Raw genomic sequence first — 14715 nt, 5'->3', positions numbered from 1 at the left:
ATTTACCCTGCACTTTATACCCTTCTCTCTCCAGGGGGTGGGGGGTGGTGCAGAGCTCATGGGTTTGGAGGTGCCGATTGAGTAAGGTCCCTAGGTAAGTAAATGTATTGCGTTTTGTTAAGGCGCACACTGATGTCTCTTTCTCCTGCTGATGGAGGGAATGGATATACAAGGTGGTGGATAGGATGCCATTCAAGCAGCCTGCTTTGTCCTGGATGGTGCTGAGGTCCTTGAGTGTTCTTAGAGATAGATTGGACAAAGGGAATCTTATCATCAAGGGTTGCCTTGATAAGATGTTGGTGAAGCCATTTGATTGGTAGGTAGAGAGGGCAACTGGAGGGAGAGAGAGAAAAAACAAAGTGTCTTGTAAAAGCTGTAAAATGCAAAGTAAGGAATATCCAGCAAATCAGGCAGTGTCAGTGGAGAGATAAAAAACTGGATTAATATTTTCTGGATAACCTACAGCAGAACCAGCCAGTCATAGAGTGCTACAGCACAGGAACAGGCCCTTCGGCCCAGCATGTCTATGCTGACCTTTTTTTGTCCATGTATACTAATTCCTTTGGTCTGTACTAGGACCATACTTTGCCTATTTAAGTGTCTGTCTAAATGTCTCTTAAATGTAGTAATTGTACCTGATTCCACCACCTCCTCTGGCGGTGAATTCCAGGTATCAACCACTCTCTGTGCAAGATAAAACTTACCCCTCAGATCTCCTTTAAAACTTTCTCTCACCTTCAATCTATGCTCTCTTGTTTTTGATACCCATACCTATGGGAAAAAGGTTTTGACTGCCCACCTTATCTATGCCTCTCATAATCTTATTCTTCTATCAGGTCATCCCTCAACCTCCTCTGCTCCAGAGAAAACAAGCCCAGCCTATCTGATGTCTCCCCATAATTAAAGTCCTCCAATCCAGGTAACATCTTGGTGAATCTCCTCTGCACCCTCCCCACTGCAATCGCGTCCTTCCCATGGTGTGGTGATGAGTTCTGATAGCTTGACCTAAAACATTAACTGTCTCCCTTTCTACAGACACTGCCTGACTTGCTGGTGTTTCCATCATTTTCTGTTTTTATTTCGGATTTCCAGCATCTGCAATTTGTTTTGTATTTTGTTTGATGAATCAAGTGGGCTTTTCTGGCAATTCAGCTGTTTAGTGGCATCAGTTATTGAACGTAGCTGCTTCTTTAAAAAGCTGATCACTTTTAATTAATTTTTTTTAAAATTCATACTCACATCCAATACAAGCTCATGCCTCTGCATCATTATTCCAGCTCTTTGGATTACAGTTTCACCATTCCTACAAAATACTTTAAAGTGATATTACTAAAACTGCACCAGGTTACCACTTAAATATAGAAATATTTTTTTAAATGATTAAAAAATAACTTGCATTCTAATTGGCTGTTCTCCAATGGTTTAGAGCAGGTTTTATGTTAGGCAATATGAACATGGATTTTCACAGAAAGAAGCAACATTTATCAGAACTGCTGTGATTGGCACCTGGATTGTCAAATGCACTCAATGTAGAAACATTCTTTACTTTGTTCAGAACTTGTGATTCTTCTCCAGCCAGGTATTTTTTCCCCATCCAAAGCTATCTTGAAACAAAGGTTATGCATTTTTAAGCAGCACCATAGCAACTGGTAAGAAATAAACTGCAGGGAGCTGAGAGCTCTGATGGGATTTTTGGAAATAAAAACACAACTGTTCAGCCTTAGAATTCTGCCTGGAGGAAGAGAGCAAGGGATTCAGATCTGGCCCACATAAAATATCTTGCTCATTTCAGGTGGAATCTGGATCCATGCCCACATTGGCTCTGGGCAGTTGTCAATGTAAACCTTCTTGGATAAGTGCGTGGAAGTCTAATCCCAGTGGAATGGGATTACTGTGAAACCACAGGTAGGGCTACAGTGTGATGATGTTTGCCAGTTTTCTCCTTGCAAGCAAATAAAATGGCTTCATTCACGTTGCAGGAAGGTGCATAGAGCAATTTGTAACATGACTATGAGGAGCACCAAAGGCTGGCCTGGGAATTTCACTTTCACTTTGCCTCAATGGGAACAATTTTTGTGTTGACACCAATCAACAAGTGATCCTTTTCATACAATTACAGCAGTCAATGGAATTGATGATTGCAGATGATTAAGAAGAATTTTGAGAACAACAATTAAGGTTAAATAAACAATCCCAAATCATTTGAAACAATTTGGCCTGCTCTGTGGTCAGGGGAGTATGGTGGGGGTGTCTCCCTGGGAGACCCATCTGTTGGTATGTCCATATCCCCACCCCTTCCCTCACAACAGATGACTCAGTGTATGAATGGTTCGAGCTGGTCGTCTAGAAAGAAGCTGCTGTGTGTGAACTGCACAGGCTGGGATGTAAGATGGAATAAATCACAGCAATGATTTATTAAATCAAAAATGCCCTGAATTCGCAACTTTTTTTTTAAGTGACTTCCAATTTGGGGATATTGCTTATATGCAGCACTCACTTTTGTGTTTCAAAAATGGCTAATATCTATTGCCAATTTAGAGGAAAGGTTGGGACTTGTGAAATGATAAGCTTGGAATAAGACACGTGAAGTGACTGCCCACAGGTTTGGCTGATTTCAGCACCTTGGTCCAAATATGTCTTTGCCAATCAAGATTGGTTGTTGTTGTCATTGGAAGTTGAAGGTCAGACCTGAGCACAAGGTGGGGTTGAAAGGAAAGGAAGTTCATGGCAATAGTGAGCCAAGGTTTCCTTCCCATTCCTGTTGGTTCAGCAGGAGTTTGAATAAAAAGAACTTACTTTGCTGTTCCTCTTATGGTCTGGTCTGACTCCTAGCTGTCTTCTTCACGATGGCCTTGAACACAGAATGTAAGCTGCCACCAGCGCAATGCTGAGGGAATGCTGCTCTGTTGGAGGTGCCACCTTGCAGTCAACGTGCCAGGGTAAGGCCTGTGTCACTTGCTCAGCTGGATGTAAATGACTGTACAGTATTCAGTTCTTCTGGTGTCCTGTTGGCACTCTGCTGTTACCCAGAACTGGTTATCTGGTTAGTCATTCACTGTTTGTTAGATATGGTTGTTCACAACTTAGCTGTTGTATTTTTTTACAAGGTAACAGTAATGGGTTCAAGTATGTGAATGGTTTTAAGACCCTCAGGTCATGGGAAGTACTAAATATGTACAAAATATTGCCGAGTACTATAGTATAGCACCCTAAAAATAAAGCACAATACACTTTGAACACAATTTCCCCATTTCTCTGCAGTAGCAGCATTAGACCACCCATCATTATCAATAACTGCAGCACAAGTACACAAAATACAGTCCTTCAAAAAGAAATTTAGGACAGGGTTAAAGAAGGGGAAATTCTGAAAGCAATGTCCCAGGAACCCATGTGTTTATTTTAGCCTAGTGCGGGTAAACATCTGTTGAGAAAACCCTGAGCTATTGAATGGATTTGTTTAAATGGAATCCCAAACTAGAAGGAAAAGTTTGGCTTCCCAACCTTTAATTAGCATTTGGAGAAATGCCTCAGCTTTGATATGAACCACCCTGTCAAAATATACCACCACACTTGTCTTATTTACGAAGTCTGCACATGTAACTTTTAGTATTCCATTTGCAATGCTGTGCACCAGATGACTTCTTACAAAACCATGCCATAGCCTGTATACTGGCTGACCTGTCAAGACATTTGAAGCTGTGTCTTATTACAAAGAATCAGTCAATTTGAATTTCCAATGTAATATTTAAAGTGCACAATGATTAATCACTATTCAGATCATAAGCTCTTTCATCTCTGAGATTTACAAAAATCAAGTGGATTGTTTTCAGGACATTAAAGTTCAAGGGTAATTTTCTTCAGTAAAATGCTTTCTGTTGCCTGTCAAAGTGGACTGTTTGACATTTAATTATGAACTCTGTCCTTTCACGCTGTCAACCTTAAACTGACACTAGAAACCAACGTGCCAGAGAAACAAATGCACATATACACACACAGGCACATAATGGCATAGAAAAGTACATTTATTAGGGTACACAATCCAACAAAAAAAACATATTGTTTAAAAAAGACCCCTTGAATTCAATTTACTGTTAAATCAGCACAGTTCACCAATGTCAAAAAATAAACTCTTATTAATCATTCAGCATAAAAATAATTTAAATATTTCTGTTGGAGACCTGTGAATGCCAGTATCTCTGGGCTTTGTTTCAACTCCTTGCCTTCTACATACACCAAGGTACTTGATATTATCTCTTCTGGTTCAACCCCCATTCTGTCATACAAATTATATAAACAAAAAAATGCTGGAAATTCTCAGCTTGTTAGGTGGTATTAATAGAGCAAAAGCAGTTAACATTTTAAATCAGAGAATAAACAGCAGAACTAGAAAAGTTCATCTAACATATTCCAATTCACAGTAAAAGTAAACAACTTATACTATTAAATTCTATTTCTCTCTTGCAAGCTGCTCGTCCTGCTGAGTATTCCCTACATTTTCCATTGATATTTCAGATTTCCAGCATCTGCAGTACTGTCTTTGTTTCAAGGACTAGAAGGGCAGGCGGTTTGGTTACCAATTTTCTGTACAAATCTCCACCATTGTGTAAATGTTTGCAATTATATTGAAGGGCAAATATGTAGGTTTCTAATTAGGACTGCACTAATTTCACAACAGCTGAACAATAAAAAAGCCTTTTGTAGCAAAATTGTGATTATATGGTAAATATTAGTCTTGAAACAGTCAATACTTAGTTTTCTGAACAATATATTCAAAGAAAGGTCAATTTGATTAACGATACCATCAAGATCAAATCCCTTGACAAGTAAGATGACTACTTTTCTCTGTAATTCGTAGCACTCTGACGTCCCTTAGAAATTAACCATTTCAGAATTGCATGTTCCTGTTTAATTAAAAAGTCTGGAGGCATTATCTATTTTCCATTTAGTAATAGAGACTATACTGAAATAAGAGAGAGTGGTGACCCAAGGTTCATTTAGTAATTCACAAACAGCAGTTGCATTAAACAATACTTCTACAGTGAAAGAACAGTAGGTTATTTGAAGATACCACAATCCTCCGAGGAATCTTTAACTGCTTTGGCCCAAAAGAAGCACTGTATGATAGCTTAGTTCTTTACACTGAAAGACTTTTGAAGTTATGTGTTCAAAAATATCCTTTATCTTGTTCTTTCCAATTTTTAGTCACTCAGAACTGTTTTTGCTCAGAACAGCACAAATTCAAAATAAATAATGGGAGAATAAAACAGTACAGAGCAGTTTGTTGATTGTTTAAGATTACTCAAATTTATAAAAGACTAGAAGCAGGTGGATATTCTTGCATCTTGGAACCTTCAATCTAATACACATTCAATTTTCCTTGAGAATGTTAGTGGCTTCAGCCACTTAGAATGTATCTGAGAGCACTTCGATGGAACTTGAAGTCCAGATGCCAGGTAATTTCAGGAAATCCCATCAGTCCCACAGTTTGATTTGCCCATCCCAACCACAGGTGATGACTTTTGATGTTTCATGAGGATGCCAGATTGCACTAATGCAGACCTTATCGTGTGCTTTGATTCGACTGTAAAGTTTGGTTGTCTTCCAGTCCCAGATGTTCAGTTTTCCATCAGCGTCACCTGAGGCAACATAGCTGTTCAAACAAAGGAAAGGTTTAGAATATAAAGCAATGTGTGCTCTAATGGAATGTGGATATTGATCTTTAGGTGAAAAATGCATAGTCTTCAAGTCACCGGCGATTTGGTTTCTTTTGTGGATGTATATTCTTTTGTTTTTTTAAAAAATTTATTCACTTATGGTATGGTATGGGCCATCGCTGGTATCTCTCAGCTCTAATGGCCCTTGAGAAGGTGGTGATGAGTCCCTTCTCAACTGCTGCAGTCTGTGTGATGAAGTTATTACTGTGGCTTTGTTAGGCAGTGAGCTCCAGGATTTTTACTCAGCAACGATGAAGGCTAGATCATGGAAGTTTAGACAACAGACCCTATCATTTAAAGTTGGATTTTCAAAGCAATATTTTACTAGCTAATACCTTCCAAGTTCAATCAGTCAGTCAACCATCATTTGATCCATTGCCACATTTGTTCTAACGAGCAAACATTTTCAATAGATTACTCAGACAAGTGTTGCACAAATAATACATTGTGGCTTAATTACTCGAGATATCTGGAGTGTGGAATATTAATCTGGAGACATGGGTTTGAATCCCACAACCGTTTAAATTCAAAGAACTACATAAATTTGGAATAAATGCTAGTGTACGTAATGCAAATAAACAACAAAACTAGGAGATTGTTGGAAAAACCCATCTTGTTCACCAATGCCTTTCAGTGAAGGAAATCTGCCATCTCCATCTTGTTCCGTCTCCATGTGACTCTAGGTCAACAACGTGGGTGACTCTCCTCTGAAATGGCCTAGCAAACTATTAAGTTCAGTGAGGGATGGATAATAGAAGTATGCATTTTCATGCAATACTCAGTTACCATAATTTCCAGGTCAAGGAATAAAGATTCACCATTGTGAGTAGCTATAAAAACTTGCACATTTTCACTATTTTTTTGCTAAAGACACTTCCACAGGCGTTAAGTAGAGAAATTCCAGGATTATGAATCAACAGAATGGATGAAGTGCAACTTGCTCTGGGTAGCAGTGCCCTTTTGCAACTACTGTCTTTGATGCTTCATGTCACAGGTTTGGGAGCTTTGGCAAGTTACTATGGCACATATTGCAGAGAGAGTGAATGTTTGAGGCAGTGGATGCCAGCATCAATCAGGAGTTAGAGTCTTAATGGCACAGAAGCAGGTCATTTGATTCATCAAGCCCATGCCTGCTCTCTACTCAGCAATACAGTGAGTCACATTCCCCTGCTCTATCTACATAAGTCTGCAAGTTCACTTCCCTCAAATGACTATCTATATTTTTTTCCAAAACCTTTAGTTGTCTACCCCCAGTGGGTTCCAGGTCACTTCCACTTGTGCAAAAAGTTCTTCCTCACATTTCCATTGCATCTCTTGCCCCAAACCTAAAATCTGGATTCTCTAATCCTTGTATTATTAGCTAATGGGAAAAACATTTCTTTGTCTGCCATATATAATCTGTCATAATATCTAACCTCTCCATAATATCCTTTTACTCCAAGAAGAACAATGCTACTTTGACAACCTCACCTTGTAGCTTCAATCCCTTATCCACGGAACTAGTGATAAATCTTCTTTGCACCCTCTCAAGGACCTGCACACCCTTCCTAATGTTAAGTAGTGACAGGAACAAGATGTAATACTCTAGTTGTGGCCTAACAAAGCTTTATAAAGGTTCAATAAATCTTCCTTGCTTTTGTACTGAGTCTCCCTATTTATGAAGTGCAAGATCGCATATGGCTTGCTATCTACTGTCTCAATATGTCCTGCCACCTTCAGATTTATGCATATCAATCCCTTGGTCCCTCTGTTTTAGTACACTCTTTAGAAACATGCCATTAAGTTTAGCAACAAACAATCTGCTGGAGAAACTTTGGAGGAAAGGAATTGTCAATGTTTCAGGTCAAAACCCTGCATCAGGTCCTGGAATTCCTTTCCTCCCATAGCTGCTGCTCGACCTGCTGAGTTCCTTCAGCTGACTGTTTGTTGCTCCAGATTCCAGCATCTGTTGGCTCTTGTGTCTCCTCTGCTGTTAAGTTTATACTGTCTCTCCTTGTCCCTTCCACCAAAATGCATTACCTCACACTTCTCTGCGTTAAATTTCATCTGTACTTCTCTGCCCAGTTAGCTAGCCCCATTGCAGTTGATTAGTTTCACTGTCTGCCATACATCCATGAGGACTGCCCCGAATATCACTGAGCTTCTTGAGCATTGCTGGAGGTACATTCATTCACCTCGATAAGTTGAGAGTATTAGATTTGAATAGTCCGATTTCAAAGCAACAACAAATCAGAAATTAATTCAGTATTCCAAAAACTTACAACCAAGCAACTCACCTCATGTCAGGTGAAAAATCAACCTGACAGGCATAACCTGCCACCATGTGGCCCTTAAAGATCTTTTTCTTGTTCAGTCGGAATCTGTTTTGAGCTCCAAAGATTAGAATTTGGTTATCCATTGATTGACATGCCAGCCATTTTCCTACACAAAAAGCAAAAGAGAAAATAATCTAGTCAATTGTGCAACAGTTAAACATTCTATAATAAGTTCCCATTTAAAATTCAAGCATAATTTTTGCAAGTTATTACTTTAGATCAGAATCAGAAAGAGTATGTGAGGTTTTTGCCTCTTCCCATCTATATGAGGGTACTGTGAATAGTTCTTATTGCTGTACTAGCTTCCTGACACACTGATCAGTGCAACATGAGCTGCATCTGTAGTCAGATTCACGAGGCAGTTTCTTCCCTGCAGGAGGGGAAAGAAATTGGAGGAGGATGTTAAATAGGGTGACCCAGTGCAGCTCTCTCAAACATTAATTACAAGCAGAGGCCCAGGAGTAGAACCCACCATGTAGGGACATGGGGGATGGTGAGAGATTATGAGGTGGAGGAGGAAAATTACATTTTTACTTTGAACTTAATCCACCTGGACAACATTTGGGATTCTGTGCTCAGAAGTAACATAAACCACAATAATAATTTTCAAGTTAATGGACGAAATTGTGGAACAATCTATGATTTACGATGAACGGGATTTATATTTGGGTCCTCTTGTGTCCAAAGAAAAAGGAACAGCATTTGCAAGTGTGTCAGGTTAGGCAGCAGATACTTGTGACAGAACAGTTAATTTTGTGTAGCTGGTTTCAATGAAGTACATTTACAGTAAAAAGTGTCTTGTGCCTATGTGTCATTCTCACTCATAACATAAACATTCATGTAAACTGCCAATGCAAACTGGTCAAACCATAAATTCCATCTTCTCACTGGTGGTGATGATGCTGTAGCATCTATCAAACTGTCAGATTGTACTCCAGAGAAATTCCTATGTTGCAACCAACACCCATGCTTTCCTGCTCCACAATTCCTCCACCTTGATTTATCAATAGGAAAATAAGAATTTGAAAGCTGCAGTGACCACGTCCCTGGCATTGAGCCTGGTTGTGTGGTGCAGAATGAAAGGGGGGAGAAAAGGAGAGCTGTAGTGATAGGGGATTCAATAGTAAAGGTGGGGGGGGGGGGGGGGAGGTGGTGGGAGGAAGACAGGAGTTTCTGAAAGAGACTCCCAGATGGTATGTTGCCTCCCAGGTGCCAGGGTCAGGGATGCCTGGGATCGGATCCACAGCATTCTGAAAGGGGAGGGTGAACAGCCAGAAGTCATGGTACATATTGGTACCAATGACATAGGTAGGAAAAGAGATGAGGTCCTGAGGAGGGAATATACGTAGGAAGCTGAAAAGCAGGATCTCAAGGGTAGTAATCTCTGGATTGCTGCCTGTGCCACATGCCAGTGAGGGTACGAACAGGTTGATTTGGCAGATGAATGTCTGGCTGAGGAGTTGGTGCAGGGGGCAGGGTTTCAGATTTGTGGATTATTGGGATCTCTTCTGGGGAAGGTATGACCTGTACAAAAGGGACAGGTTACACCTGAACTGGAGAGGAACCAATATTCCTGCGGGCAGGTTTGCTAGTACTGTTGGGGAGGGTTTAAACTAGTTTGGCAGGGGGATGGGAACCTGAGTGGCAGGTTAGAGGTTGGTGCATTTAGTGTACAAGTAGATGCAGTGTGTAGAAAGACTGTGTCGAAGGTTAGGCAGTTGAAAGGGCAAAATTGCAGTTAGTTGGATGGGCTGAAGTGTGTCTACTTTAATGCGAGAAGTATCAGGAACAAGGCTGATGAACTTAGAGCATGGGTAAGTACATGGAACTACGACGTAGTGGCCATTACAGAGACTTAGCTGTCACAAGGGCAGGAATGGCTGCTGGATATTCCGGGGTTTAGATGTTTCAAAAGGGACAGGGATGGAGGTAAAAGAGGTGGGGGAGTGGCTTTGCTGATCAGGGACAGTGTCACAGCTGTAGAAAGGAAGGACGTCCTGGAGGGATCGTCTACTGAGTCAGTGCGGGTGGAATTCAGAAACAGGAAGGGGGCAACCACTTAATATGGGAGAATTCTACCGACCTCCAATAGCAGCAGATACATTGAGGAGCAGATTGGGAAGCAGATTTTGGAAAGGTGCAAAAATAGCAGGTGTTGTCATGGGTGATTTCAACTTCCCTAATATTCATTGGCACCTCCTTAGTGTAAAGGGGAAAGATGGGGCAGAGCTTGTTAGGAGTGTCCAGGAAGGATTGCAGACACAGTATGTGGACAGGCCGACTAGAAGAGAGGCCATACTGCACCTGGTACTAGGCAATGAGCCTGATCATGTTTCAGATCTCTCAGTTGAAGAGCATTTTGGAGACAGTAACCATAACTCCTTGACCTTTACCATTAGCCTTGAAGAAGGATAGGAGCAGATGATATGGGAAAGCATTTAATTGGGAGAGAAGGAATTAAGATGCTATGAGGCAGGAACTTGGGAGCGTAAATTGGGAATAGATGTTCTTGGGGAAGTGCACAACAGAAATGTGGAGGTTGTTTAGGGAGTACTTGCATGGTGTTCTGGATAGGTTTGAGGCAGGGTAACGATGGTAGAGTGAAGGAACCATGGTTGACAAGAGACATAGAATATCTTGTCAAGAGAAAGAAAGAAGCTTACCTAAGGTTTAGAAAGCAAGGATCAGACAAGGCTCTTGAGAGTTACAAGGTAGCCAGGAAGGAACTTAAGAATGGACTTAGGAGAGCTAGAAGGGGGCATGTGAAGGCCTTGGTGAGTAGGAGTAAGGAAAGCCCCAAGGCGTTCTACATGTATGTGAAGAATAGGAGGATGACTAGAGTGAGGGTAGGACCGATCAGGGATAAAAGAGGAAACACGTGCCTGCAAGAGGTAGGGGAGGTCCTTAATGAATAGTTTGTTTCAGTATTCACCAGTGAGAGAGACCTTGACGTTTGTGAGAATGGCATACAACAGGCTGATACACTAGAGCACTTCGACATGAGGAAAAAGGACGTGCTGGATCTTTTGAAAAACATTAGGATAGATAAGTCACTGGGGCCCGATGGGATATATCCAAGGTTATTACGGGAAGCGACGGAAGAGATAGCTGCACTTTTGGCGATGATCTTTGTGTCCTTGCTGGCCACAGGAGTAATGCCAGATGATGGGAGGGTGGCAAATGTTGTTCCTTTGTTCAAGAAAGGGAGTAGGGATAACCCTGGGAATTACAGACCAGTGAGTCTTACTTTAGTGGTGGGCAAATTACTGGAGAAGATTCTTAGAGACAGGATTTATGGGCACTTGGAGAAGCATAGGCTGATTAGGGACAGTCAGCGTGGCTTTGTGAGGGGCAGGTCGTGCCTCACGAGCCTGATTGAATTCTTCGAGGAAGTGACAAAACAAATGGATGAAGGTAGAGCAATGGATGTGGTGTACATGGATTTTAGTAAGGCTTTTGATAATGTTCCTCATGGAAGGCTCATTCAGAAAGTCAGGAGGTGTGTGGATTCAGAATTGGCTTGCCCGTAGAAGACAGGGGGTGGTGGTAGATGGAGCGTATTCTCCCTGGAGGTCGGTGACCAGTGGTGTTTCACAGGAATCTGTACTGGGACCCCTGCTCTTTGTGATTTTTATAAATAAATTGGATGAGGACGTGGAAGAGTGGGTTAGTAAGTTTGCTGATGACACGAAGGTTGGTGGTGTTGTGGATAGTGTAGAAGGTTACTGTAGGTTACAACAGGATATTGATAGGATGCAGAGCTGGGCTGAGAAGTGGCAGATGGAGTTCAACCCGAAAAAGTGTGAAGTGATACACTTTGGAAGATCTAATTTGATGGCAGAATACAAGGTTAATGCAGGACTCTTAGCAGTGTGGAGGAACAGAGGGATCTTAGGGTCCACGTCCATTGATCCCTCAAGGTTGCCACATAGGTTGATACGGTTGTTAAGAAGGCATATGGTGTGTTGGCCTTCATTAGTTGGGGTATTGAGTTCAAGAGTCACAAAGTAATATTGGAGCTCTATAAAACTCTGGTTAGACCACACTTGGAATATTGTGTTCAGTTCTGATCGCCTCATTATAGGAATCTTTAGAGAGGGTGCGGAGGAGATTTACCAGGATGTTGCCTGGATTGGAGAGCACATCTTTTGAGGATAGGTTGACCGAGCTAGGACTTCTCTCTTTGGAGCGGAGGAGGATGAGAGGTGACTTGATAGAGGTGTACAAGATGATAAGAGGCATAGATCAAGTGGACAGTGAGAGATTTTTTTCCCAGGGCGAAAATGGCCAACACAAGGAGGCATAATTTTAAGGTGATTGGAGGAAGGTATTGGGGGGGGGGGGGGGGTGCGGGGGTGGGGGATGTCAGAGGTAAATTTCTTTTTGTTTTACACAGAGAGTAGTGGGTGCATGGAACGCACTGCCGGCAGAGGTTGTGGAGACAGATACACTAGGGACTCTTAGATAGGCACATGAATGATAGAAAAATGGAGGGCAATGTGGGAGAGAAGGGTTAGATAGATAGGAACAGACAGACTAGAAAGGTGTTTACTTGGAGTAAAGGGAATTATGAGGCTCTCAGGCAGGAAATTGGAAGATTAAATTGGGAACAGATGTTCTCAGGGAAAAGTACAGAAGAAATGTGTCAAATATTCAGGGGATATTTGTGTGGAGTTCTGCATAGGCATGTTCCAATGAGACAGGGGAGTCACGAGAGGATACAGGAACCGTGGTGTACAAAGGCTATAATAAATCTAGTCAAAAGGAAGAGAAAAGCTTACAAAAGGTACAGAGAGCTAGGTAATGTTAGAGATCTGGAAGAGTATAAGGCTAATAGGAAGGAGCTTAAGAAGGAGATTAGGAGAACCAGAAGGGGGCATGAGAAGGCCTTGGTGGGCAGGATTAAGGAAAACCCCAAGGCATTCTACAAGTATGTGAAGAGCAAGAGGATAAGATGCAAAAGAATAGGGCCTATCAAGTGCAGCAGTGGGAAAATGTGTATGGATCCGGAAGAAATAGCGGAGGTACTTAATGAGTACTTTACGTCAGTATTCACTATGGAAAAAGATCTGGGGGATTGTAGTGGGGACTTTCAGCGGGCTGAAAAGCTTGAGCATGTAGATATTAGGAAAGAGGAGGTGCTGAAACTTTTGGAAAGTTGGATAAGTCGCCGGGACCGGATGAATGTACCCCAGGCTGCTGTGGGAGGCGAGGGAAGAGATTGCGGAGACTCTGACGATGATCTTTGCATTGTTGATGGAGACGGGAGAGGTTCCGGAAGATTGGAGGGTTGCGCATGTTGTTCCCTTATTCAAGAAAGGGAGTAGGGATAGCCCAGGGAATTATAGACCGGTGAGTCTCACCTCAGTGGTTGGTAAGCTAATGGAAAAGATCCTGAGAGGCAGGATTTATGAACATTTGGAGAGGTATAATATGATTAGGAATAGTCAGCATGGCTTTGTCAACGGCAGGTCCTGCCTTATGAGCCTGATTGAATTTTTTGAGGATGTGACTAAACACATTGATGAAGGAAGAGCAGTAGATGTAGTGTATATGGATTTCAGCAAGGTGTTTGATAAGGTACCCCATGCAAGGCTTATTGAGAAAGTAAGGAGACATGGGATCCAAGGGGACATTGCAGTGTGGATCCAGAACTGGCTGGCCTACAGAAGGTAAAGAGTGGTTATTGAAGGGTCGTATTCTGTGTGGAGGTCGGTGACCAGTGGTGTACCTCAGGGATCTGTACTGGGACCCTTGCTCTTTGTGATTTTTATAAACGACCTGGATGAGGAAGTGGAGGGGTGGGTTAGTAAGTTTGCGGATGGCACAAAGGTTGGGGGTGTTGTGGATAGTTTGGAGGGCTGTCAGAGGTTACAGAGGGACATAGATAGGATGCAAAGTTGGGCTGAGATGTGGCAGATGCAATTCAACCCAGATAAGTGTGAAGTGGTTCATTTTGGTAGGTCAAATATGATGGTAGAATATAGTTTTAATGGTAGGACTCTTGGCAGTGTGCAGGATCAGAGGGATCTTGGGGTCCGAGTCCACAGGATGCTCAAAGCGGCTGCGCAGGTTAACTCTGTGGTTAAGGCGGCATATGGTGTATTGCCCTTCATCAATCGTGGAATTGAATTTAGGAGCCGTGATGTATTGTTGCAGCTATATAGGTCCCTGGTCAGACCCCACTTGGAGTACTGTGCTCAGTTCTGGTCACCTCACTACAGGAAGGATGTGGAAGCCACAGACAGGGTGCAGAGGAGATTTACAAGGATGCTGCCTGGAATGCAGAGCATGCTTTATGAAAGCAGGTTGAGGGAACTCAGCCTTTTCTCCTTGGAGCGACGGAGGATGAGGGGGGACCTGATAGAGGTATATAAGATGATGAGAGGTATTGATCAGGTAGATAGTCAGAGGCTTTTCCCCAGGGCTGAAATGGTGACCACAAGAGGACATAGGTTTAAGGTGCTGGGGAGTAGATATAGAGGAGATGTCAGGGGTAAGTTTTTTTACTCAGAGAGTGGTGAGTGCGTGGAATGGGCTGCCGGCAACGGTGGTGGAGGCGGATATGATAGGGTCTTTTATGAGACTGTTGGATAGGTACATGGAGCTGAGAAAAATAGAGGGCTATGGGTATGCCTAGTAATTTCTAGGGTAGGGATGTGTTCAGCACAGGTTTGTGGGCAGAA

The 14715-nt window shown here is 42.2% G+C and overlaps 1 protein-coding gene across 1 annotated transcript in view; it reads right to left on the bottom strand.

Moving 5' to 3' along the window:
* Positions 1-4002: 4002 nt before the first annotated feature.
* The window catches only part of cdc40 (cell division cycle 40 homolog (S. cerevisiae)), a 103363-nt gene continuing 92650 nt past the window's right edge, over positions 4003-14715 (bottom strand). Inside the window, exons 14-15 of the mRNA XM_052024715.1 lie at positions 7991-8135; positions 4003-5650 (exon numbers count right to left, since the gene is read on the bottom strand). Of these exons, the coding sequence (XP_051880675.1) occupies positions 5473-5650; positions 7991-8135 (323 nt within the window). The 3' untranslated portion in view covers positions 4003-5472. The remainder of the gene's footprint in view (positions 5651-7990; positions 8136-14715) is intronic.

Source organism: Pristis pectinata, chromosome 10, assembly GCF_009764475.1.
Source record: "Pristis pectinata isolate sPriPec2 chromosome 10, sPriPec2.1.pri, whole genome shotgun sequence".
Lineage (NCBI taxonomy): Eukaryota > Metazoa > Chordata > Chondrichthyes > Rhinopristiformes > Pristidae > Pristis > Pristis pectinata.
This window is presented reverse-complemented; position numbering and strand designations above follow the sequence as displayed.